This window comes from Pavona decussata, unplaced genomic scaffold (assembly GCF_977016875.1).
Source record: "Pavona decussata unplaced genomic scaffold, jaPavDecu1.1 SCAFFOLD_106, whole genome shotgun sequence".
Lineage (NCBI taxonomy): Eukaryota > Metazoa > Cnidaria > Anthozoa > Scleractinia > Agariciidae > Pavona > Pavona decussata.
Window position 1 is genome coordinate 1,439,481 of NW_028145520.1, and position 27,228 is coordinate 1,466,708.

At 36.9% G+C, this 27,228-nt stretch overlaps 2 protein-coding genes across 14 annotated transcripts in view; both read right to left on the bottom strand.

Moving 5' to 3' along the window:
• The window catches only part of LOC146471143 (rho guanine nucleotide exchange factor 12-like), a 65,174-nt gene extending 61,146 nt beyond the window's left edge, over positions 1 to 4,028 (bottom strand). For all 13 annotated transcript variants that reach the window (XM_085121150.1, XM_085121155.1, XM_085121157.1 and 10 more), the window contains exons 1-3: positions 3,612 to 4,028; positions 3,164 to 3,214; positions 406 to 510 (exon numbers count right to left, since the gene is read on the bottom strand). In XM_085121150.1, the coding sequence (XP_084977276.1) occupies positions 406 to 510; positions 3,164 to 3,188 (130 nt within the window). In that variant the 5' untranslated portion in view covers positions 3,189 to 3,214; positions 3,612 to 4,028. The remainder of the gene's footprint in view (positions 1 to 405; positions 511 to 3,163; positions 3,215 to 3,611) is intronic.
• A 6,708-nt stretch (positions 4,029 to 10,736) lies between these two features.
• LOC146471144 (TBC1 domain family member 23-like) lies at positions 10,737 to 25,796 on the bottom strand. Its single transcript, XM_085121158.1, has 18 exons — positions 25,710 to 25,796; positions 25,490 to 25,598; positions 25,308 to 25,413; positions 23,907 to 24,111; positions 23,301 to 23,424; positions 22,078 to 22,202; positions 20,598 to 20,644; positions 19,678 to 19,781; positions 19,251 to 19,364; positions 18,879 to 18,974; positions 18,071 to 18,241; positions 17,875 to 17,917; positions 16,039 to 16,139; positions 15,202 to 15,249; positions 14,333 to 14,433; positions 13,669 to 13,754; positions 12,649 to 12,781; positions 10,737 to 12,018 (listed from the first exon to the last, which is right to left on the bottom strand). Exons 1-18 carry the CDS (start codon positions 25,742 to 25,744, stop codon positions 11,748 to 11,750), a joined length of 2,019 nt encoding a protein of 672 aa, XP_084977284.1. The 5' UTR covers positions 25,745 to 25,796; the 3' UTR covers positions 10,737 to 11,747.
• Between the last annotated feature and the right edge of the window lie 1,432 nt (positions 25,797 to 27,228).

Below are 27,228 nucleotides of genomic sequence, written 5' to 3' on the forward strand. Positions count from 1 at the left end.
TGTGAAATTTCACTCTTAAAACATTTCAAACCAAACCTATAATGCCCACTGTGGTAAAAAGATGTGTTTTTGTGCATTTTAATCCAAATCTTAAAGGAAAATAATAAATTCCTGTTTGCAATTGATTTATTTTATAAAATTTCTTGCCAATGACGGCACCCTTACATTCTTGAAATTCCAGAGATTCCATCAATTATTTCTTTAAAAAAGTGCTTTTTTGGAATCTATATGAATTAGTGAATTAGTGGTATTAAAATGACATCAGCGTCTTAAATATTTGCTTAGAAGCAATGCTGTGTATGTAAATTGTGTTTTCTGAAAAATACAACAAAAACAAAATTTTGAACCAATGAAACACGTCCTCAGCCCATCAGCCCCACACAAAACAGTGCTTATCTTACTGACCTTCTTTCACAGACTGTACATAAACTGGATTGTCTCCTGTAACAGTCAGGCCATAACCTTTCTCGTCACGTTGGATGATGACACAGTGTTGGATCAAGTGCTGGCCTAAAAATCAAAATTCAACTGTCAATGTTAATTAATACTGTAAAACATTGAACATCAAAATCATTTCTCCTCCTACAAACTGGTAAACAGAACAACTACAGTCATGAATCAACAAAAAGGGTTGGAGACTTCACTTTGAGAGCACCTCCCTCCAGGAGAATGTCTTATTAAACCATGCATTTACCCAGATTGGTTTTTGCGTGCCCAACTTTGAGTAAGCATTGCAAATGTATGTTGTCTGTATGTGGTAAACTTGTTAACTTGGCAAAATGGCTGCCAATGGTGTTCAAAATGGAAGGGAAGATGCTTTTGTAGTTTGTACTCAAGCAGGAGAAAACATCACCTTTCCTGGAAAATTTGGTAGTAAATGCCAAATGATTGGGCAACCTCCCTCAAGGCTTAAGAACATCAAACCATTATAAATTTTGGAATCAGTGGTGGAAGACATTGAAAGCAACTTATTCATTAAGGAGAATTTTACAGCCAATCTAAAGAAATTATGGCAGCAGCCTGGAAAACAAAGAAGAATAACCGTTTGGAGCATGTTTGGAACATGGATGGAAAGATTTTTGTTCATAAAACAGAAAACTCTAGACCAACTATGATTGTAGGCTTGGAAAGCTTGATGCATATTACTTGACATTACTGCTGCAGCCATCCTTTCCAGAAATTTATGTAAACCTCACCTGAGAGGAATACTAGCAGAAAACCTTATTTATTTATTTTTTTTTTTTTCTGAATCAATACATGGATCCCTTGGGTGAATAAAAGGCCTATCTGTTACTTATAATTTTTTTTTTTTTGTGGGGGAGGGGGGAATTGTGGAGAACTACCCTGCTTCAAGAGTAGAAACTAACTGAGGCAGATTCAAGTGGGGATTGGCGCTAAGTTAGAGAACATTTCGGATACTTCGGAACATTTAACAATATCTTTACAGTTTTCTCACTGAACTTTTACGTCAAGCCAAGTCCTTATGACCCACAGTAAGAGAAATGTTTGCACACTGGCCCAACTAATCACAATACAACATGGTACTTTCCTTCTTACAACCTTGAGAAAATAGGTACAGTGTAGGTATAATGGACAATGTTCCTTTCAATTACAGAAAAATGTCACTGTTTAGTTTGTAGATCACAATATGGACTCTCTTTCCACCTGACAGTTGTTTTTGTCATGAAGGCATTCACAACTCTTAGGCTGTTTGCAGTGCGTTTTAGAATTCCCTTTACTCAAAGTTACACGTATAATTTTGTTTTCCTGTTTTTGTGCTAGTAATAAAAACATGACAATTATTTGAGTTCAAAACCTGCATCATGACGGTTGGTTTGGACCAGTCCACAGCATTGGATATCTGTAATTCATGATCACTTCAATCTTTTACATGTATTTTTGAAAAGCCGGCTAAAATCAAGAAGCAGTTTGAGAGCAAACAAACATACTTTGTCAGAAGACCTACAGTGTACCTGAAAAGTATGTAAGAACATTTCAACCACATTTCAAGTATTTTGTTTGCACCATTGAATATAGACACCCTTGTGTGAGGAGCTGATCTCGTTGACTTGATGTGCGGCTCGCTTACAGCAAATCTTCCATTATCATTTATGAGTTCAAGTTCAAAGAAGTAGGATGCTTACCCCAGTTATGATTGAGTCCTTGAGATTCAAAACAACCTTTATTTTTAGCCTAGAACTTGCCGCTATTTAACAGTCAACACTTCAGACCGTATAAAGTACGAAAAATCCAAAACTGCATTAAATCAATTCAGCTTTAGAATTAGTAAATAAAAATTTTCTCTGCTTGAATTTGCGAATATTTTGACCAAGCGACACATGGAGGTCTGGGGTGGGTTAACATGACAAGGAAAAAAAGGGAAAAAATGGGCATTGTAAAGCAGTGTATCGTGCTATGTGATGGCCAATTAATAGTTAAATTATATATAGCAAATAAACAAGTGTGTTTTAGGGAATTACAAGAAATATTGCCACGGAAACAGTAAAACAATCCTTTTTTCTCCAACAACTAACTTTTTGGCAGATGAAAAAAAAAACATACTGGCATCTACACTGCCTCTTGAAAACAGCCAACAAAATGTCCTTCTGTCGATCAACTCAAACTAATCATTCTATTTAGTGTCCAATGCAGAATTAATGTTCACATTGTTGAGCAGTGAAAAGAGCAATACACCAATTAAAGATGATTATTTGAAGAACTAAGTGTTGTGTAGTTGCTGTTTTTTCTTTCTTCTTTTTTTTTTTAAGAAGCCAAGGCGTTTAGCTCCAAGACAAGGAAAAAGTAGAACCTTGAAAAAAGCGCTAAGGTAGCCCTCTCGGTTGATGACAAAGGGTTTATAGAGCCAGAAGAACTTTTTAACGTAAACATGTAATTGTAAATTAAACTCACAGCAGATGCAGTGCAATAAGTAAATAGCAGTAGCTGTCAAACAGGTTAGTTTTAGATGATATAAGCTTAGTTTATTCTTCGAACAAAACAGATTGACGAACAGTGGACGGATCTAAAACCGAGACGAACAAACTCTGTAAACAGAGTGGTAATAGAAACATGGGCAAATTAACCTTAATAAATACAGAGCATGAAAAATGCACAACAATAGCCACTTCACAACGGTACAGTAAGCCGAATCATGACTTCTTACCGTCTTGATTTTCTGCGGGATCCATGTTTAAACCCTCGCAATGGGGTCACCCTACAAGATAACAGAACGGTAAATAAACACAGAAATCGTTCACAATTATTCATAAATTCATTTTAATCAATTTACCCGTAAAAAGATCACAATCACTGGAATGAGTGAGCAGATAAAACAGACACGCTCATAACATGCACCACAAATTCCAAACCCCGCATGCTACTTGCTTTTAGACACAAGTGGGTCGCTCGAAATTATCATGAAATGCTCGATACTCCAGCCACTCAGCTGTGTTCGCGAACAGCGACTTACTCATTCTTACTATAAAACAAACTCGCGATTTATGCAATAGAAATATATTCTCCACTAAGATGAGAGGAAATCTATAACATCGGTGGACGTCCAAGGTGTCAACCAAAATTAGAGATAGAACATAACAAACCGGTTCCCTAACCTTTCTGCAGTATCAGCTTGAGGCGATAAACGACATGAATGGCATTCATTCTTTTACTGTCGATACATCGATCGTATCGCTGGAAAATCCCACAGAACCATGCAAATTATCTTGTAAGGTCCAACAAGGACGTTGCCACGTTCCGCTAAACACTTCAATTTTCGCAGTGTCCCAAACTTTCCCTCTCCGGCCCAGTACGATTTGTGTATCCCAAGGAAATTTGACTTCCCTTGAAATAATATAATAGCTAACTCCTTTGAAACCGAGGGTCTCTTTGCCTCCTTTCTGATTGCAGAGTAATTTGGCCCTGTTCAGTCTGGCGTAATATGCGGTCGAGACAAAATGATCGAGCAAAACAAATCTGCTAATTTTCCAGCCCTCTTACAACCAATATGGCGCTCGGATATTGTCGAGCTGAGTGTGCCCCTGATAAACACACGTCAACTGAGGCACCCCGCAGGTCCCGTGATTGTTTGCCTTGCCCCGTAACAATCCCTAGGGATGTGGAATCATTGATCTTAGAAACTGCAAAACTCCATAAAAATCACCTTTTTGATTTGTGATTTTCCACGCAAAATGAAAAATACAATACCTTTTTGTCGATTTCACTTGCGTATATAAAACCTGAAATAAGAGCCATTTTTTTCCAGATAAGGTGGAATATTTTTAGGATTTCTCTCGAATATTGCCACAGTCAATTTTCTCCAAGTTCGAATTTTTTCAGCTTTTCGCCGTTTTCATCAAAAAGTAGAAATATGTCGACTTTTTTCCCGCTATCTCTGTTCGGCCTCCTTCATTGACAGCTGTCAAAAAATTTGGGCGAAATGAAATGCTCGCTTGGCTTGGACATTTTTGCGCCATTGGTATAATTTGGCGCCTTGTTACATCATGGAGTAGTTTGAAAGTAATATCGACGTTTCAAAAACTCATTAATAATTCATAAGCCTATCAAATGGTCGTAAAACATCACGTGCAGTGGTTTTAAAACCCGATAAAACCTCCTCCTTATTAGTATCCGGTGTTAAGTTTTCTAGTGTGCTAATTTCCAACGTTCACAAAAGCATCTTTGTTATGAACTCTCTTAACACACGCTTTCCCAGGAATGTTTTTGAAGCCGTTCAAAAAGCTCGCAGCACGTGTTTTATCGGATCTAAAACCACTCGGCTATGCCTCGTGGTTTTAAACACTGCTGCTCCTATTTTAAACATTACATAATTAAATAAGAAGTCAAGTAAAAGCAAACAGGACTTACAAAGAGATCAGCAGTTTATTTAAGCAAAACTTTCCGGAAGTACGATGATGCTTCTCGAAAAGAAACTTACACTTATTGTGTTCCAAACATGGTATATCCAAAGTGAGTGACGTGGAGTTAGACGTAGCCTCCCACGCAGTCGTTTTTAGGAGACTCGTATTGACGAGGGAGGTAATACGAGTCCCCTAAAAACGATTGCGTGGGAGGATAAGGTAGATGCCATCATTCAAGAATAGAAAATCCCTCTTTGGTTCTTTAAAGTGATTTTAATTGATTTAAGATTGCGTGAGCGAGGTAAGCTCAATACGTTCCATTCGTCGTGAAATTGATTACAGTAAAAAACCCGCGAGTAAGAACCTGTATCTTTCCAAGTTAGCCTCAACAGGTTATTACATAAACGGCACTTTAAAAGAATGTAGGCTATATAGGTTCAGGTTCAGTATTGTTATAACGTATAGTATTTAATTGTTTGACCTGAATGAGTCAAGTATTTTTGGATTTACAATAACTAATTAGAAGATATGAAATGTTGGTCTTTTCCTATGCCTGGGAGCTTATTTTACATTACAAATTTTTAGCCTAACAGGTTCTTAAAATTCATGTTCTTACTCGCAAGTTTTTACTATTATAAAATGTTGGTGAAAATAAATTCCACGTCGGACCAACTTATGGTCATAAAATGATGACTGGCTATGTTTGTAACAAAGGCTTAACACTTAACGGAAAACAGGTATCAAAATGTTTGCGACGACTGAATCCAGACAATCGTGCAAGACGGAGGGAAGATACCGTACGTAGAAGAAATCCGGTTCCGTATTACGCGCCCTACCATGGAAACAAACTTAATGGCGGTTGCATCCCAAGAATTGCCAAGCTGTTCCGTTCGTGCCTAAAAAGAATGCAGTCATTACATAAGCACACTTCAGGTTTGTTTATACAGATTTCGGGCCTGTAGTTCACCTAAAAAAAAACCAACATTTTCACAAAATAACTTAGCCATTCAAAATATCATAAACGTCAATGAAATGAAACGCGAATTCGAAGAACTCGCATGAACTCGGTTCCGCGCATGCCAAGAACGTTTAACTGAGAGGTTTCACAGCGGTTTGAAAATTTAAAAAAATCAAAAGATTTATATCCATGGGTGGGTGTCGCACGTCATCTCAAGTCTTTTTTGTTGTTGTTGTTGTTTTTTTTTTTTTTGGTAACTTGCCATTCCATTAGCAATATTCAGTTTAAAATTATTGCTTGCAATCAAACCACACTCTTTACGAAGGTTGATCCCCTGCTTTTTAGTAATTTTTAGTAATTCTTCTTTCTCCTTTCAGCAGTTGGAGGTTGGCGATTAAACACTGGGTCGCTATTTTCCAAGGAAGTTTGTTTATTGATATCGTGTTGACAGTGTCTGGGACCGGTGTCTTCCATTGCACATATGCTACACATGACATTCCAATCCTAGCAGTATGCAGGATGTTTGTCCCTAATCTCGTACCCAGAACTCAGTCGTGGGAGATCTGGGTACGAGATTAGTTTGTCCCATGAACCAGGTTTAATGGGCTTAGCTCTCACAAGTCTCTTGTAGCTCAGTGAGCATCCGAACTAGTAATAGGAAGGTCTTAGGATCGACTCCTGATAGGAGCACTCGGATTTTTTTTTTCGAGTATGCCTGTGTTATCCCACACAAAACTTAAAATATAAAAATGTTTAAAAAATTGGCGTAATTATGATTTGCGTGGAAAGCGAGAGGGCAAATTTGGTCTTTACAAGAGACCCACATCCTCTCTTGGTCTTTATTATGTCATTTATGATTAATAACAAGACAGCTCGCGTGAAGGCTAATGCAGCCTAAGAGAGATTGTGATTGGTTAACAGTCAGTTCCCTTAATTTTTATCAAAATATTACGAGGGAGGACTGGGAGAACTTTCCGCGGTTCATGACGTCATCCGTACGTTTGTAATAGAGAGGTCATTAAGAATGACGTTCACGGCAAACGACAAACGTGAGATATGACCACGTGACCATGTTTATTCTATATTTGCCGCTTGCTGTTTACAGTTTCTCTGTCAAATCCAGTAGTTTTGTATTAGCATCAAAGGCCAGAATTACTTTGCACTATATTTTCATCTTTGTACTCTCTATTTCAAGAAAACATAAACGAATTTCACGTTTGCCGTTTGCCGTAGACGCGATTCTTAATCTCTCTATTGTATACGTAATCTCAAACTCCTCTACGCCAATCAAAACGCGATTTTTGCAATGTCCATTGTATCATATGATTTTTAAAATATCTCATCGACTTGAAGGACTTCTACTCCGGGGTCATTCAGGATCTTCAGTGTTTAAGAGGAATCTCTAGTCACTGGAAACAGTTTGAAAACAAACAGCATCTGATGTTTTGAGAATTTGCAAATGAGTTCTAAATATCCCGCATTTCTTCAGGTCGCAAACAGTGACGTCACAAGTTTTATTTACGACAATTTTACGACAATTTTCCCGACCGCTCCACGATTGTGAAGGCTGAAAAACAGTGATTTTAAGATTCCAATATCTCCGCAATGCTTCGTCCAATTCGTTTGAAACTTCAGAATATGTTTATTCTACACTAAATGAACACATTGGACTTAAATGAAAAACTGTCCAAATTTTAGTTCATTTAACCTTTAAAGTTTTGTCGGGGGTTACAAGGTTGGCGTTAATATGTTGAAGTTTTTTTTTTTTTTGCACACGCTTTCGTCTTGACTAATTTATGAGCTATAAACTACCTTGACTGAAATAAATCTAGCGTTTTTTTGTTTTGTTTTGTTTTGTTTTGTTTTTTCAAATGTGTTTTCATACTGGGTTATTCTAGCTGAACTATAAGCTAATATTACAAATAGAGCAATCGGCAAAGTCCACCGTCTTCAGCTCCTAAGCATCGAGGCAGTATTTTAAGTAACACTAGAATGTTCCTTTCTGTCCGTATAGAAAAAACGTGAGTGATGGGTTACTTAATTATGAATACATTCACTTAGCATCGAATAAATTGTGAAACTCAATCTGTTCAAGGGGAGGAGTCGTTTAAATAAAAAATCACTATCTTACTTATCTCCATTCGCCTTAGGTTAAATAGACAACATGTCGCATGTCATTGGAAGTTTTGATAGTTCCATAATTTGAAATGTTGCACTCGGATTTTAATATTTAAAACCACTACTTATTCTGTATCACGATTTTGAGTAAGAGCATAATCCAAACTCATGTCTGATGTGATTTAGAAACCTGAACTGAACAATCCTGCGAGGTTTCACTTGGTAACAAAACAGGATGAAGATACCTTGTACTTGTTATATGGAACTAAAGCTTTAGAAGTTTGCTCGCTGGCCTCACGTGTCTGTTATTACCGTGAAAGATCAAATGAATTTTAAAGTGAAACATGAAGATATCTCACACGACTCTGTTTGTTCTGAGCTCTTTGTTTGTGCAATGTGGCAAAGGAGTTAGTGACACATTGGAAAATCAGTCCAGTGGTGGTGCGGGATTTGAATTAGCGGAACTGAGTGCAGGAGGAATGTTAGCAATGATTGTACTTGGAATATTCGGCGCTGTTTTGTTCGTAATCATTTGTTGTGCCTCGTGGTCTATGATTATAACATGTTGTCAACTTCGGGCCAGTAATGCAAAGAATGGAGACTCTTTTCGAGAGCAACGGCAATTTGTCGTCTATCAAGGAAAGTCGTATTTAACATCAAGTCTTTTTCAGCATTCCTTGGCGAATGAAGGACCAGTGAATTCTACTGAATCAGTAGTGTAGTCATTCCCGACCTATGCCACTGAAACAAGCAGCAAAAAAGTACGGAGTAGTTTACATGCTGGCTCAGTGCAGTCTATAATTCTGTCATTTAACAGGAAGACCGATCGTTCCGCTTTCATATCATTAATACGATCACTTGAAAATGGTTTGGTGACTTCTTTAAAAGGCGCTTGACTGTGGCGTGTCGTTTCAATGTCATGCGACCTCTTGGTACGATCACCGCGGTAATGTATATGTATTTTATGTATAGACTGATTTTCAATGAAATGCAAGTAATTTCGCGTTCACTTGTATTTTGCCCTACTACGCCATGTAATTTGACTTGTTCCCAGGCGTTCTCCTGCGCTAGTCGCCGTTTACGTTGATAAGCGGAATGTAATTTTAAATCGAACAGACTTAATGATAATTCTCAGTTCGATATTTGTAAACTAATATTCGATTAAGGGGGGACTTGACCTAAATTTGAATGAAATTTGAAGAGGTTTTAAGAAGGGATAGAAGGAAGAAAATGATTTTTGGAACACTAACAGACAGCTGATACCCACGCAAGAGCACCCCAGGTTGCCAGTGGATTAACATGGTGTCCGTCTACTAATTATTAACTACAAATTCCAATTTAAAACTTCGCTAAATCTTCAATTATTTCTTATTTCTCCTAACTTTACCAATCTTTCTAGAAAAACTACTCCACCCAAATATACCCAAAAATCACCCAAAAATTCACAAAATACCCCACAACACATATTCACGATATGATGGTAGGGTTTTCGGATTGCTTGAAACGTGAACGAGATATTTCCATCAAAGCCATAACAAGTGGCGGAAAAATGGCGTTCAGGTGTAACTCCCCCTTAAGACATGGAGGGTTATTGCTTGGAAATGGCATTTACCAGGATAAATGTATGGCATAATTAAATCAAATTTGTTTATTGACGTTTCTTTTGTGTCAACTGGGCACGATTCCGAACAAAATTTTTCGCCATTAGTTGCATGGTGAAAAGTGTGACCAGTCTTGGTGTTCACTCCGTTGAATTTACACCTTTTGGCAAACTTTGATGAATGTTACATCTTTGGATGAATTCCCGTTATATATTTTGGATGAACAAAGCCAAAACCCTGTCCGTGTTTAAATACCGTAAACTGCCGCTTGTAAGCCCTGGGCTTATACAACTTCGTAAGGGGTTTTAGATGGGCTTATAAACGGAGTGGCTTATATCGAAGGGGGCTTATAACCGGAATAAAAAAATCCATTTCCAAACGAGCCATAGCAGTGTTGATCGAAATACGTTTTCCATTTACTGGTTTTTAAGGACGGTGCCTACTTTTGTTACTACGCAAACGTTCTGCGCATCTCGAGATACTCGGGTTTCCTATGGCTGGTGCCTACTGATACAGGAATATTTTTGCGCGGTTTTAAAAGTATACGGAGAAAGCAGATCCTTGCAAGAGCTATTGAAATCCAAAAAGAAAATTAGGGGTAACCATGCATTTTTCAGAGATAATAAAGCTTCAATTTGGTAAAAACGCCATATAATGCTTTGTATTTTACTGTTTTTTAGAATAACTGTTGCTTCATTATCTCTAAAAATGCGTGGTTACCCCCAATTTTCTTTTTGAATTTCAATAGCCCTTGGTAAGATCTCCTTTCCCCACAAAGTCATAAACCGCGCAAAAATACTTCCTTTAATATTAGTAAGCACCGTCCTTAAATAAGCTTTAAAACGTCATAACAAATCGAATTCATTTCAATAAAAAAATAAATAAATAAATAAACAAATAACTTTTATTTACCCTCGGCAGTGTTTATAGCACAAGTGCTAGTCATAAAGAATTAATACAAATTGAAAATAACATGGTTAAAAATCCCAACTGGCAGGAGGCAGACCAGCTGGCTATTAACAAGCGCGTCCGAGGAGTTGAACTTGGGGCTACAGGTTGATGGGCCTATAACTGGAGGGGGGGGGGGGGGGGGCTTATAAGCGGCAGTTCACGGTATTGTTTTTGCTGCTGACAAGATCAACGTGAACAACAAGTCTTTTGGTCAAGGGCAGATGGTGACAAAAGCGAAAGTAAAACACACGATTTTGCCCACGACATATACACACGTTTTAATTCTGGATTTGTAAGAATTGTGGTCAAATTTATGTATCCAAGGACTACTAAGATGTCTATCTGATTTATCTTAATGCCAACGAAATGTATTTATTATATATTATTTTTTACCAATGAGAAGGGTTCATATAAACGAAATTTAAAAATTGTCGCGACGACGCCTCAGTTTCCGCCGTCACTAAACTCTGCTTACAATCTTATCACTGACGATAGTTCACAAGGAAATTCACAAAAGCGGCTCCGTCAGTTTGAATGTTAGATAACCAACTTATATTAATTTATACTTAAATTTGCTTCCAAGAAAATAACAGAAAACTGTGGATGAAAACTATGAATGATATTCTATTTCTTTTACAGACAGCTATCCCATCTGTACCTAAGGATTAGTTTAGTTACGAAACTGAAGCTCTAAATAAAAGCAAAATACTTTATTACTGGTGAGCCCCTCGGGAAAAAAAGCTTGTTATCTCTCAAATTTCAAGGTATTCCCTTGACTTACTTCTCAGCAAACATGGAGATCCTCGGGAAAACGAAACTGTTTTCCTCGAAACCAGTCATCAAAGTCACACTTGCACAATTCGACTATACGCTCTTCGGTGAACTGAAATATCAAACAGCTTGCATAGTCCCTTTAAGGTACTGTATGCTGTATACACGAAGGATGCCTACTAGCTGATGGCTGTTACTAACATACACTACAGCAAAACACTGTGTTAATACCCTGGTCATAGGGGTTTTCTTTCTCCTCAAACAGAATTGAGCCGCGAAGCTGTTTGAGGAGAAAGCGCAAGAAAAGGAAACCTCTAGCACCAGGGTATGTTTGAACGGGATTTGTATTTCCATCTCGTTTGAACAGCACTTTTTAGAAAGAAGTCCGAAGAGGGGAAGTTTTGTTTGGAACTTCTTAAGTTCCGTGGAGATATAAAATGAAAATCAACTATAAATTACAAACTTTCGAATAATTCATTGTATACATTAACATTATTGTTCACCAACTAGATTTAGTATTCTATCTTTGATTTTCTGAGTCGCTTTCCTAGCATTTGGAATAACATATCTCTCTGTCTCCGTCACTTCAATGTTTTCACCATCACTTTTTCCATATTTAAATGTTATCAAGTCTGGATGCTTCCTTTTCGAGGTGATTTTTACCACCGAGGTCAGGTGATGTCTGTGTTGAATGTAAGCCCAGCCATCTCTCTTAGGAATCTCCCGTAAAATAAACATTTGCACGTCTGTGAGGAGAATATAACTGCAAAGAGAAAACAACAAACCATATCATCAATTACATGCGAAATTGTTACGTTTTCAGTAACAAGAAATTGCCAAAAGTTCTCATTTCATTACTGCACTTGGTCTTCTGTGGAGGGGGTCGAACAACTCTCATTAAGGATAGTGCCTACTAACACAGAGGTATTTTAACGCAGTTTATTACTATGCAGGAAAAGAACATCTTAGTATAGGCTATCGGGATCCAGAAAGAAAATTTGGGGTAACCAGGCATTTTTTAGAGATAGTTACGAAACAATAATTGTAAAAAGCGCTAAAATACAAAGCAATGTATGGCATTTTTAATCAAATTGAAGCTTTATTATCTCTCAAAAATGCAAGGTTAGCCGTAATTTTCTCTTTAAATACCAAGAGAACTTTCTTTTGCTTTTTCCGTATAGTTTTAAACCGCGCAAAAATATCCCTGTATTAGTAGGCACCACCCATAGGAAACCCGAGTATCTCGAGATGCGCAGAATGTATGCGCAGTAACAAAAGTAGGCACCGTCCTTAACTGCTGAGTATTGAAGCGATGACAAGGAAACCCCAAGATAAAAGCGATTGTATACAGTAAATCAGTGGCGGCCATATTTGAATAAGGAGTGAATAGTACCTTGGTGTTGAGAATCCATTGCGCAGAATTTCATGGCATCTGTACGATGAAACCACATCCTTGCGATGAAGCCACGTTTCAATATTGACCGCTTCCTTCCTTGTTTCTTCTTCAGAGCTAGCGCTATTATTATCTGTATTTAAAAACAGGTTGAAGTTTAAGCTTTACAGCCCCTGGTAATTGGAAAGAAGATTACATCCTAACCTCCGATTAAATCACCTTTGATGACTTATGGTGGAAGCAATTTTAACTACTCACAATGTTGCAAACGGTGAGTTCAACGGCATGGTAAGGTTACTATTTTCTGCCTAAAATACACGTTTCTGTTGTTTTTAGCTAGAGAAGCAACAACTTTGAATTTCCAGAACTATTTATTGTTCCTATTTATTTTAACGTCAGCTGATTTCCAAACTGAGGCAAGCAAACATTACTGAGCTGTTGGAATGTATCTGAGAACTCTGGATAAAAATGTGCACAGCGTTACATCAGTAATGCTAATGGTATTTATATACCGCATTTTCTATATACGTATTCAAATGCGGTTTACATTACTTCAGTGCAAGTTTCAGCATATATAGGCGACGCTGGCAGCCGCTGTCAGTCCATTAGCGACCTCACCCAACCCACCCAACCAATGAATCAATAAATAGCACAAAGACCAGACCAGCACACCGGGAACTCCATGCCCTACTCTTTGCGATTAGTATCAAATTAAAAGTTGAATATCCACACTCCGGTCAGGGAAGATACTACAGAGAATACGCCTAGGGTGACTGATATAACAGAAAAAAAAAAAAAAAAATTAATTGACAACAACAACAGCTACCGTACATCCTCAAAGTGCATAGAATTTTTCTCTGGTACAGCACGACATTTCTGCCTTAGGCTTGTTACTATGTAAACGTCTGGAAAATGTTGTTTAATAGCGTTGGTGTGCTGCTCCCCCCCCCCCCCCCCCCAAAAAAAGGACATGTTTCTGCTTTCGTTTTAATTCTTACATTAAGAAAATAATCTAAATACCTCCTTCTTCATCCTCGTCATCAATGCTGAACACAGGTTGTACATTTCTATAAAGCTTGCTCTGTCTGTCTTTATCACTCACATGTCTATTACAAAATAATGCACATTAGTATAAATCTACTAGCGTTCTATCACGAATGTTGTTCTCTTATTGGCTACCTTACTCACTATCTATTCTGTTGTAAATAGTTAGTAGAGTGAGTAGCCTAACAGTTGCGCGTGGTGTGACCTCTTTACATCACAATTCAATAAAAACGTGAACTGTCTTGTTGTTAAGTTTTGAACGACTAGTAGATTTATACTAAAAACAATTAGATTATTCGTGATAGACTATGCGTGATAGTTGATTCGAGCTTCGCCCTCATCAACTATCACGCGATAGAAATCTCGAGCTCATAATCTAATTGATAAATATATAAGGACAGAAGAACACGCTTAAATATATAAGGACAGAAGAACACGCAAAATATGACATCTTATTACACTGCTGGATTAGAGTCCTGTTTAAGTAAACCCTCGATCACAAGGAAAGTGAAGTGAAATAATCTTAAAATATTTCAAATAAAACTTGCAGACATTTTACCCCTTGTTCACATTTTTCCGTAAATTATCCATGTGCATCCTTTCAAAAAACAAAGTAAGGTGTATGTAAGCACTGACATACCTTTCTATAGGCTGGTGCGATTCAGCTATGTATTTTCCTATTTTTTCTCTAACATGGGTGCCAGATTTGATAGCTGACGACAGTATACTGACTAGGCCTCCCTGCAACAACAGAATTCACACTCACAAGTAAATAAACAAATAATACACTGGTGCTATTAAAAATACGGTTATGGACCGAGTTTTTTCCCATTGATTTATGGTCCAAGCACGAAGCGCTTGGGCTTAAAATCAACGGGAAAAAACGAGGATCCGTAACTTACAGTACGGACCACGAAAACAAGTAAGATATTTATTATATCTCAGAGGTTAATCGGGCGCGCAGCAAAGGATCGAGAAGGAACTTAAGCACGGACGTTTTTGAGCCACGGACGGCAACCGGAAATTGAAGTTTTCCCTTTTTGGAGCGTTTTCACGCCATCGCGTTCGTAACGTCAAGCCACAGTCATCAACAAGAGCTTTTCCTGTCCATGCTAAGGAGCAAAACCACGCAAAAAAGGAAATATTCGGTTGTCGTCCGTGGCTCACGAATGTCTGTGCTTAAGCTCCCTAATTTCAAATTTAGCGGGCCGTACAGTGAAATACGGCCCGCTAAATTAAGCAATTACACCGCGCGTACCAACCGAGAGATATAAAAAATGTACTAGTAAACTTGCAATGATTACAGCAATTAGTAAGTCAGTAAGAACAGTGAATAAACCATGTAGTAAGTTGTCTCTTTCTAAAAAACCTTGCATGTGACAAGGGATACACAAACCGTACCAATATAGGAGAGCTTTCAAATAATGTGACTGACAGGAATCGTATCCCTATTGGTTTACCTTTGAAACCTTTAAATGACCATGTGCTTGTATTGCTTACAATACTTACTCTGTGATCTACTGGGCTCTCCTCTCCTCTTGACAGTTCTTGATAATGCTAGAAACCAAATAAATTCAAATAAAAAGTTTCAGCTGATTCACTTGATAAATAATGGTATGAAAGGTTTCACCAGCGAAGATCCTTTGGTAGGTGCACCCCTGGGTATTTTGCAGAGTTCATTGTTTCAAGGATGCGGCCATGGATTGCATTGAGTGACTCTGATTACATTACACTTAGCAATGTTGAATATACACACAATCACGAGCTAATATTTCACCTTTTTATTGCTAACTTCTTGTAAAAAGTGTTTCTTATTGTTTGCTTTCATATCCTTGAAACAGTTTTAGACTTGATGATTTTATGGTTTTAAGAAATACTAAATTAATAATGTCTGCAAAGCTTCTTAAATGGGAATGGATACAAAGTATGCAAGTAACTTCATTAATTTGATAAGTTCTTCTATTCTTGAATCTATGATAACCCAAGTATGTACCTAGGGCTTCTGGGTTTGCCATAAGTACATAACCTCAAGTATGGCTTTGGAGCACCTCTCACAAGTGAACCACAGGGTAGTCTGTGGAGAATCTCCACAGTATTTTTGAGCCAATTTTATATTCTTGTAATGCTACAATGTACCTAATGTGGAGGATGCAAAATTTTAGGGTTAGAGTTGAGAATATAATACCAATATTCAACTTCAACTGTACTTCAGAATATTTTGTGTACTTGATATGATGCAGATGTATGGCCAACCATTACTAAGTTTACAAAAAGGGAAAATAATTTATGAAGTGAAGTTCTTACAAAAGAAAGCACTAACAGAGGAAACTGAACACACATACTAACCTCAATTTCTGAGAAAGCCTCTGGAGTGCACACAATACAGGTGTTAGGAGTGTGGTCTGCTAGTCCAGATGATAAGTTGTCTGATATCAATTCATGAAGAGCTGGTGATTTAACAAAATGAAAGTAACAATCACCACATGTTGATTTTAATTAAAGGTTTTATTATAACAAGGGAAAACTATCAAACTGTTGCTAGGGAACATGTCTAAGCATAATATCTGAAGGGAATGCAAACTCCCACAGATAAACTGTTTGGCCACGTTTGTTCCCTGTAAGCTGTTGACAGTAACTCAGAGGTCATAGGTTTGAAACCTGAATAAATTTTAGGCTTTCTTTTTACAGCTGCTTTAAAGTTGCGTACATAACTGCAGCGGTCTCTTGTTTATTATTAGTAGTTCTCTTTGTTATTAAAACTTTTCCTTTAATGCAGATCATTGTCCCTTCCTGAGTACAACAAAACATGTCCCATCTGTGTGCTTAACCCCATCAAAACTAGATCATCTGAACTCATTGATGCCTAATTTTATTGTATATCCAGATTGTCTTTCTTGAGCAATATTGCATTCCAATGTCCTATGACTTGATTTGCAGGCAGGTTTTCTGAAGCTTCTGCCTCCATAATTTTGCTATGAAGGGTGACAAACATTCGTTGTTACAACCAAACCAAGTTTAAACTCGGGACCGAATGTCGAAGTGCAAAACATAGCTTTTTACAAGGAATACATTATTGTTAATAAGACCTTTCCCTTTCTCACAAGCAAATGCACTCTTGATGTAAAATAGGTTAGTTCCCACAGATACTATAGTTAATGAATCTTTTAATGTCTTGGAATGGTTTTTACATACTGTAAAGTTTCTGCCTTTCATATTTAGAAGCCTTTCACAGCTGTCTTGTTGCAGTATAGCATGTGTGATATTGTGTTTGAGCTTATTACTTTCAGGGGGTCATTACATTTGGAGGCTCACTATATGTACCACTGGGTTGTCACGAATGTTGAGGATCATTAGTTGTGGCTCTTTATAGTATTTGAGGGTATTTTAATATGTGGATAATTTAGGGACGGTGCCTACTTTTGTTACTGCGCATACGTTTTGCATATCTCACGATATTTGGGTTTCCTATTGGTGGTGCCTACTAATACAGGGATATTTTTGCGCAGTTTAAAACTATGCCGAGAAAGCAGAACTTAGCAAGTGTTCTTGGTATTCAAAAAGAAAATTGAGGATGACCATACATTTTTCAGAGATGATAAAGCTTCAATATGGGAGAAAAAAAAATGCCATACATTGCCTTGAATTTTACTGGTTTTTCAAATTATTGTTGCTCAATTATCTCTGAAAAATGTATGGTTACCCCCAATTTTCTTTTTGGGTATTTCTAATAGCCCTTGCTAAAATCTCCTTTTCCTGCATAGTCATAAACCGCATAAAAATACTTCTGTATTAGTAGACACTGTCCTTAAGTTAATTTTAAACACTTTAGTTCAGGTTTGCCCTCATCCACACCTATATACAGCAACATTTAACTCTGCACTAGAAGTAGATTCAGTAACTTACAGCTGGTGCCAAATTTCAGGTTAAAATCTCACAGATAAAGTGTAATATTTTAGCCATGTTTTTTTTTAGCATACACAAGGCCACTGAATAAAATTTTTAATGTAAGCTTCTCTCCTACATAAAATGAGTGGACCAAGTATTTTTGTAATCAACTAAAAGTTGACATTCTTAACTAAAAAGTATAATCAACGGGGTCTTGAATAAGGTGTTTTTGACAAAAATTTCATTTGAAATATAAACATTTCATAGAGTGGAAGCATCAAACTAACCGCTACTTACCTAGGTATCCTCCACAGGCAATACTGACATATTTGGATTTTTTCTATAAAAACAGGCCCCAAAAATTAGTATGATAAAACAAAACAAGTTTAAAATGGGACTTCAAAAATGAAATGATTATAAAACCATTTTCTAGAGAACAAAATTGGTGAATTAAATTAGCACAGATAAATTGAATCAGAATTTCTCACCATACCTGAAGGAAATTAGCAATGACCATGTGAACATACTGATCTTCCTCTTCACGTCCTGAGCCCATGAAACACAGGTGTTCCCCACTTGCTGCAGAACCAGCTTCAATAGACTGCTGTTGAGTGGCAAACAATGCATTGGCAGCTGTGGCAAATTCTGATGGAGCTTGTAACATCTGTAGTCCGCAAACCAAGAATGCAAATATTATACGTGAATCTAAAGGTTTAGCACAACACACTTAACACACTCTCAAAGACAAAATAATTCCTATTTAGGGTGCTTTAAGAAGCTTGGCTGCTCATTTTTTTATTGTTTCATGGGCTGTCTGATGTCTTGTGATAAATTGTCAGACACCAGACAACACTTTTCTGTTACAGCTCGTCCACATTGAAGTGTTTGGAAAAAAAAAATTAAATTAGAGAAGGACCAAATCTGTCCAAGAAAAGAGCTGAAGTTCAACAACAGTGAAGAGACAAGTGATGAGTTGTTTTAACCACCACCGTTGGTATTCACAACAAAGTTATCACTTAGTTTCACATCCTGTCAGACTGAAACAAAACAGTTTGCCCCATGGGAAAAGCCTCATCATAAACATAGACAATCAAGGCATGTATGAACAAAATTTGGGTTGTGATATAAATGTAGAAAACACTATGACCTGTTTTTTACTCCAGTTAATCAACAAAACACTAGTGTTGAACACTTCTAGGATGTAAAATATGAAAACTTTGTTCTGCATAGATGAGTAATTTCTAGTATATATCAAATTGCATGCTAAGCAAATTGGAGGTTAACGGCCTCGCTATCCTCACCAAGTTGGCATCCAAATGGAAAGCTGTGGGAAGATGGCCGCTGTTGTACTGATCTGCAGGTCTGCAGTCTACTACAAAGAATCTTACACCATCCTTCTGGATAACACAAGAATTAAAACAATACAATGAATAATTTTGTTAATGAAATTAGATCGAAACAGATAGAGTAGGTTTGAAGTTATTAAAAATTTTCTGTGTGTTTTAATAAGCGTGTTTAGGGTTGTCGTATGCTAAGAGTTATGGGTAAATGTACCAGTCGCCGTCTTTTTCTAGCAATAAGTAGGATCAACCCTGAATGGGTTTATTACACTGCAGTTTGTAGACAAACATATTGTTTAAAAAATTGTCACACACCAGATGTAAATCACTTACCCTGCCAGACTGATTCACTTCAACTAGTTCAGACACAGAAACAGGTAAACACAGAGCTTGGGAAACACTGTTGGAATTGATTGTTTTGATACCAAATAGCTGGTTGTAATAATCCTGTAATAAAATTAACAATAATGTCTCTGAGCAAAGTCAAGAGATTGAATTTGCAAGATTAAAATTCAATACTCACAAGCCTCATTATAAACATAAACAACAAAGCACAAGCAAATTTTGGGTCGTGATATGAATTTAGAAAACCATTCTTTCTGTGACATGTGAATCTCTAAATTGGGCAACTTAAAAGGAACAATATTTTGTACTGTTTCCTTATAGTCTATTAGTTTTGTTACTTCATTTCATGATACATTTGAAAATTCTATTAACACAAGACCATTAACACACATGTAAAATAAAACAAAGAATCCACCTTTCTAAAGGACTGTGGTGTCCTTGAGGCATAGTACTGTGCTAAAGAACAGAAGTCTTCAATGTCATCTTCCTCCAGTTGTAAAGGAATTGAAGATATTGCTTCTATAACAACATTGATAAAAACAGAGGATTTAGTGTTTACATTATAAATGAAGTTGATTGTTATTCATCATAGTCAACTTCAGTGGTATCCTGTGACTCTAAATAATGAAAGGGCTTGGTGCATGACCGGCCTGTGGTGCATTTCAGATCGCTTCTTGTTGCTTATTTGTGGTGATACGCCTGGAAAACCCTGGGCGATGTTGGTTGAATGTGGGTTAAGCAGGCTGTCAGAATAAACGTCATGGACACATGTTTCATTGTACAAAGACTTAAGTCTTAAATGTAACCTAAGTTCAGAATGAAGAGGCCTTACCCTCATTTAAATAGTCTCTCACTAAAATTAATGTTCTCCCACTGTTCAAAAGCAACTGACAATGTAATCATTTAAAATAGTCTGTGACTTTGCTCTGTACTGACATTTACAGTTTGTAATTCAGCCAAATAGTCTAATATAAATATTAGACAGTGTGCAAAAAACCAGTGTCCAAAAAGCAAGGTTAACTTTGTATAAGAGTGTGCCACTTCAGTCACAAAAAAGTGTCGGTCCATGGTACGTATTAAGCAGGCTAATGTAACAGGAAGTATATGAGTTTTTCCTTGGGACAAACAGAACTGTTTGTAATAAGCCGGTGTTTGTATTTGGCAGTTGTCTGTTGATAGATTAATTAATTATAGATTATTGATAGACGTAGTACTCTGTAAGATGTGCTTAGTTCCAAGGAGGACGATTTGATCATCATCATCATCATCTTCATCACCTTGTGACTACTATTTCCTTTCAGTGTTAAACAATTATCATTATTATTCAACACTCACCTAGTAATTCTGTTTTGTTATCATGTTCCATCTCAAACAGCATATCTCTAATAGAAATAATTATGAATTAAAAAGCGTTAACATACCTCAGCACTTCAAAATGCAAAATAATAGATACTATTTTCAGATATGGTCAAGAACTTCTTTTGTATGATGCTTTGATTTAACAGTTTAAATTTTGATGTATTTCAAAATAATGTAATGTTTCAGTGTCTCATGAACCTTAGTTTAAAGTGGCCAAATTAACACAGTTTTCTAATATACAGGTGTTAGTAAATGTTATTTGCAAACCAAGTACTTCTGGGTACCCGAAATTAGCATGGTGCAAGATTAACTAAGAATGAATGTATTTTGGTACTGTTGCCATGGCAATGTGGCGAGGTCTTAACTATACACAAATAATAGGTTTCTTTTGTTTTTAGAAAATGCACTTGTTAGATTTTTTTGTGAAAACTCACAAAATACTGATAAAATGACGCTGCCTCCATGCAATTTTGTTACAGAGATCTCCCATAAATATTGGTTTTGCACTTTAATATTTTGTGAAAATACCCTTCAGTTTTTGTTTGTAGGCTAGTTACACTTTTAGATAACTGAATAAATGTTTTGTAAAATTTCACAAAATTCTAACAAACCATTCCTTAGAAAACATCTCATTTCCACTAAAACATCCAGTCACAATTTTTTGGTCAAATGTGCATGTGTGGCTTTTAATTGGGTTGTCACAGCACAGATGAAAAGCACACAAAAAGGGTTAGCTCTTCGTGTACTCACTTTCTTTGCCCGGTGATAAAAGAACAAGGTATCAGGGGTTGCTTGATTGTTGTGAAAATGAAACACTATTTGACCATACATTTAATACCATGGGGAAGGAGCAAAGTAGGAGTGTCATGCAACCTGCAGGGAAATGGGATGGGGCTCAGTAGCTTAGTTGCTATGTCCATAGGGCTTATTGCTTGAGGTTGCAACAGAGGCTAATTTGATAATGCTTTGGTATCGTGGTAACAACCATAATGATTACTGTATTTATGTCACTATTTCACATATCCTTTTAATATTGTTTGAGAAAGCATGCAGCTAGATAACAGTCTTGAGACAAAGTAAACAGACAACAAGATGGCGTAATCGGGGGGATACATTCCCGTGGCAGGTTAATACGACGCAAAACAAACGTAAGCCTCACTTACCTCCCCACTAACGTGGGATAGGAAAAGAGTATTGACAGAGCCTTTCTTATCTCCCCAGCACCATATCGGCTGGATCAGGCAAGATAAAGGTAAAGGTATGAAATGGCAAGATACGAGCAATGCCAAGAGCTTGAGGAAAGTCACAACGCAGACTTAACCGCCACAGATGCATAAAAGTGCCATGCTACTTATGCAAAGGTGGTTCTTATTTGGAGCGGCTCTTAATTAGGGGAGCCAACTTTACCCAGTAATTATGGTATGCCAAAAATTGTGCTACACATGTAATATCTCACCTGCCATTTACGACCATAACTAGCATAAGGAAAAAGACCAAAAAGGGGTCAGCTTCCAAGAGGTACAAATCCCAAATAGCCCTTAACACCTCTGATTCACAAGCAACCATGAATAGGCTTCGTAACTTGGAAACAAAAGGTAAAGTTTCAAAATTAATACAAAATGTTCATTCCCATTTTGTTCCAGAATTCTCATGAGCTAAAATTTTGAACTAAAACAAAAAGACCTGGGACCAAGCCAGAAGGCCTGGCAACAATTCATCAATAATATTAATTTAGTCATTCCCACGATTTTTATATTTCATTCAAAGTATTTGCTTGGAGTGAAAATGCATGATGCACCTGCAAAAGTGTGTCTTTCATTACAAGTTATGTTCATATGACTTTCATTACGTTTGCTCACACTGCAATACACAATCATTAATCATTGTGGACAAGTCAACCTTCCTACAGAAGAAAGTGGCACCAGTAATAATGGGTATACATGTATACAATAGTAGAGACTACATTGAGTTTTTACCATACAAATCTCTGACAGTTTCCTGCTGCACCTCAGAAAAGAAATTAAATTCTGTGTATTTTCTTAGGACACAGATAAGTTTTATAAAGGAAACAAAGGGAGATGTAAAGAATCAACCATAAGAGGACACAAAAAAATCTGCCAGATGGGATTTGACCCCACGAGCCTCCGTGTTCTAGATCGGATGCTCTAACCTCTGAGCTACTGAGGACTCTTTGGAGCTACTGAGGACTCTCTGAGGGTTCTTTACATCTCCCTTTATTTCCTTTATAATACAAATATGCAGTTGCATGGGTTGGTTGGTTGGAAGCTCCTTCATAGGCGAGGCATTTCTTGCAATTAATGTAAGTGCATGATGCAGTTAAGCCTTAATGTGTTGCTTGTGATGGACTGCATGACTGCGCGATGCAGTTCGCAAGTCCAACCCACAAAAATGACCCTTGCTCACCAACGAGTCCTCAGTAGCTCAGAAGTTAGAGCATCCGATCTAGAACAAGGACGGTTGTGGGTTCAAATCCCATCTGGGGCTCAGATTTTTTCTGTTTCCTCTTATGATTGATTCTTTACATCTCCCTTTATTTCCTTTATAATACTAATATCATGCAGTGACGCAGATAAGTTGGAAGTACAAAAAAAAAATCTGGTCTCCTACTCAAAATAGCATTAACTTGATCAGTAACACATTCATGTATTGGTAACTTACCCATCGCTGACAGTACATGTCTGGCCAGAGTTTTTTAGATTCTAGAAATGAACACAGCTCTGGATCATGGTATTGTAAGAGAAGTCGGAATAGGTGAAATGGCTTCCCATCTCGTACACAGTCTCTGCAATAATTAAAACAATAATATTATAAAATCATTTCAGCGCACCCAATGCAAATCTATAGAAAACATTATCCACTGCACTGAAAAAGATGGCCTTTTGTACCTTTACCCATAATATTATTCTAAAGCATACAAAATCCCTAAAAATGCTCAAAAAATGCACAGAAAAGTTCAAAAACCTTCAAACCTAGCTGTATTGCCCAACAACTGAGTTACAAAGATGTCTATAGTTTGTCTACATAATCAGATGCAATTTTTTGTGATCTTTACACTACAACAATGAAAAACCCTTACGAGCCTCCTTAATTTCACTGAACATAAAATTAAGTTAACTTTGAAAATACAAATAAAAGTGCAATAGCAGGTAAACTTGCCAGCAGGTGACCAGCTGTGAAAGTTGCAATTGACGACCAAGAAGCCACAATTTCCAACTCTGAATTAGCAACAAAAAAAACATTAAAAACATGTGACAGAATCCTCACCTGGGTATGAACTTATAAAGCATTGCATAGAAGCAGTTGTACACATCATTCATAGGTAGGTCCAGGGTCATAAAAGGTGCAAGCACTTCTGTTAGACCATTAGTGGAATGGTACTTCTCATTACGAGACTTGCAGTAGAAGGTTATGATGCCCTCCATGTCTCTGGCCACCTCTTCTGCTTCATCTTCTGGCAGCCGAAGTTTAGCTGTAAAAGCCAAAAAAATTGTATGCTTTAATTTATTTTTTTATTTATTATCCAATATAACCTGCACCTCTTACTTGAGGATTATTGGTTTCAGGGACAGCAGACATCGGTACAAGTATTTTAGTAAGTTAATAACAGATTTTTGGTACACTGAGGATATTAAGTGTTTGAAGTTTTCCAGAGTAGAGACCTCTGCTAGCAGGGAACAGTGAACTTTGGATATACCCTGTTGTTAAATTTTGTTCAGTTATAAATTGAAAATACATCACACTTGGTTGTTCTTCAGTCCTGTTCAATACAGTTAATTTTATTATATTTAACCAGTGTGATTGAAATGGAACTTGCAAGTTTTTGGTGAGACAATTATCAAACAAATCAAGGTAAATCATTTGATTTTGTTCAATTTTCTTTAAAAGTATGAACCCATTATTGCACTCACCTCAAAATTTTTAACCTAAAAATGTTTAAAAAACAGACAGACACTCCATTTGCAAATGACCAATCAAGGATTGGAAAATTGAATGTTTATTTTCATTTGATTGCCCAAATTTTAAAGAGTTTGATTTTGTTTTATTTGTGCTTGACGATCAAAATTTAATTCAATTGAACTTCAATTGAATTTGATAACTGGATGTTCATTTTAATATTCTAGGTCTTATCAGCTGTGTAATTTATTCCTTATCACCATTAATCCAGTTCGTGAAATATAACCAAGAAATTGCATGAAAAATCCAGCAGATTGCAATTCAAAATTATGATTGGGTGAAAATCTTTAAATTTGTCAAAGGTAAAAACACAAAAATCCTACACAACAAACGTAATTCTATCAGAAGAAATGAAAGAAACTCTATAAACTTTTTTCATCAATTATAAATGAGGTCACTGCATTCAATGACTCCATTATCATGTAAACTTTAATGCCTCCGTGGTTAAAAAATGGCTTAAGTAAAAGATCAAATAAAGATTCCGAGATGCAAATGAGAGACAAGCTAAATAATCCCTAGCATTCAGATACTGGAAATATATCAGAAAACGTGTTGTTCCAAGAAGCCTTGTTTTTCTTATTTCAACCACACGATCATATGACATGACTTATCGCTTCACATGCTACAACGATCACTTGTATAATTATTAATTACGACATAGTGAAAGATAAAAGCTATGACTAATTGTAAATAAGAGTAATTAGCACTCACTAGTTTGTTTGCGACAGTCTTCGCGAATAACGTCTTGTTCTTGGAGATCCAACAATCCATCCCAACTAGACAACGCATCTGGTTTTCCCACCACGTTTAGACAAACCTTCAAAAGTAAACCAGTTGTTTCAATATCTTACGTTTCATGAGATCACGCTTACAAATTTTGATTTTGTTCTTACCTTCCATACGTCTGCTCTATTTTCTGCTGGGATTTTTCGTCCCCGACAAAGCTCACGCAATCTGTCGACGTCTTTCTGTTTTGACAACGCTAACACCAAGTCTGTGTGCCTGAAAGAAGTCATTTAAACAAATTCTTGGTTTTAGAAGGCACTAAGAGCACGGTTCTACTCAACATAGGGCTTTAACACGACTGTAATGAAAACATTTTGATGACTTTACCATCCTACATCGTCAATACCACCACCTTCCGCCATGTTGGAAACGTCATCATTGTCAGATATCCCATGGTTCGCTCCGTGTATGTATCCCCAGAATGTATGCGTGCCTTCCTAATCGAGTGTTTTGATAATAACGAAATAAGCCTCAACCTTGTTCGGTATATAGCAAGCATTTTTCGGCCGTTAACTTGTTCGGTTGTTATATACCGATACGGATTCGGCCGTTATCCCAAATGAGTTAACGGCCGAGTCTCGATCAGTACAAAGAATGATAATACATTTTAATTACTACAATATACCGAGACAAACCCGGCCGTTATCCCAAATGAGTTAACGGCCGAATTTCGTTAGGTATAATTTACCGATCCAAATTCGGCCGTTATCCCAATTGACTTAACGGCCGAATTTCGTTCGGTATATAATAGGAAACACGAATTCGGCCGTTATCTCAAATGACTTAACGGCCGAATTTCGTTCAGTATATAATAGGAAACCCAAATTCGGCCGTTATCCCAATTTACTAGCTGAACATTCTTTCTTGGTGGTTGTTTACAGACTGAAATTAACTAGTTAAACATGGTATCTGTTTTCATTGTGCAATTTAACCCGGAATTGAGCCGCTAAATTAAATATTCAAATTGCAAAAGCGCGCAACTTTCAATCAAAGGCTCCTGTGAGCCAACTCGTGAATGCAGATGACGCATCAGTAATTGAAATTAAGACAGCTACGAACACTTCCTTGAAAGCTACAGAAAATTATATTTTTGCCCGATTATGTAACGAGAAATAACCATTTTTGTACTAAAAAAATCGTTTTGGCCCTCGTGCCCGGCTTTCCGGTGAGCCCACCCATAAAAACCGCCAGCTACGCAGGCTACTTTGTCTTTTGCTCGAGCTGATCTCACGAAGGGAAATCTGTTGAAAGTGTCGCATTACATTTCATGCCCAGCATAAATGCGTGAAATTTTTCCTTTGGAGTTTTGTCCACGCAATCTTCAAGTAAAAAGACTAAAAATAATTTGAAATATGCCTAACTCTTGCTAAATAAAAATTATTTCAATGAAAGCTAGTTGTCTGTATTTTCCTTCATTATTCAATGAACGTACCAAAAAGGTTTTGATCCTGTATACATGCATTTTACTAAATTCTGCACGGTATGTATTGAGCAGTTGATGAAAATTCATCGACCGCGTCCTTTTGCTTTCCTATAAATTACCAGTTGTAAACTGCGAAAATGAAATTTTTTTTCCCTCTAAAACCTCTCTGAAAGCTGAAGAAATCTAAAATTGTTCATTTCACCAGAAATTTGCATGAGATGGTTAAGTTGCAGCTTTTTTGAGGGAGAATTGTTTTAAAGAAAACGAAAGGCAAAAAACGTACTTTATGAATGATAATGTGAATAACAAGACGGGCTTTTTTCTGCCTCTTTTTATCGACACGACGCTAAAGTAACTGATCACTTTATCACTTTAGTTGGCTTGAAGAAATTTGCGCTTGCTTTTTTTTTTCAGTGCAGTTAA

Bases quoted from the DNA above. Each gene is read 5' to 3' on its own strand.
- LOC146471144 (XM_085121158.1), bottom strand. From the start codon at position 25,744: ATGGCGGAAGGTGGTGGTATTGACGATGTAGGATG. The intron at 23,425-23,906 runs GTGAGGATTCTG...TAATTATTGCAG, and splicing joins CTTTATAAGTTCATACCCAG to AGACTGTGTACGAGATGGGA. The intron at 22,203-23,300 runs GTAAGTTACCAA...TTTGTTTCCAAG, and splicing joins ACATGTACTGTCAGCGATGG to TTACGAAGCCTATTCATGGT.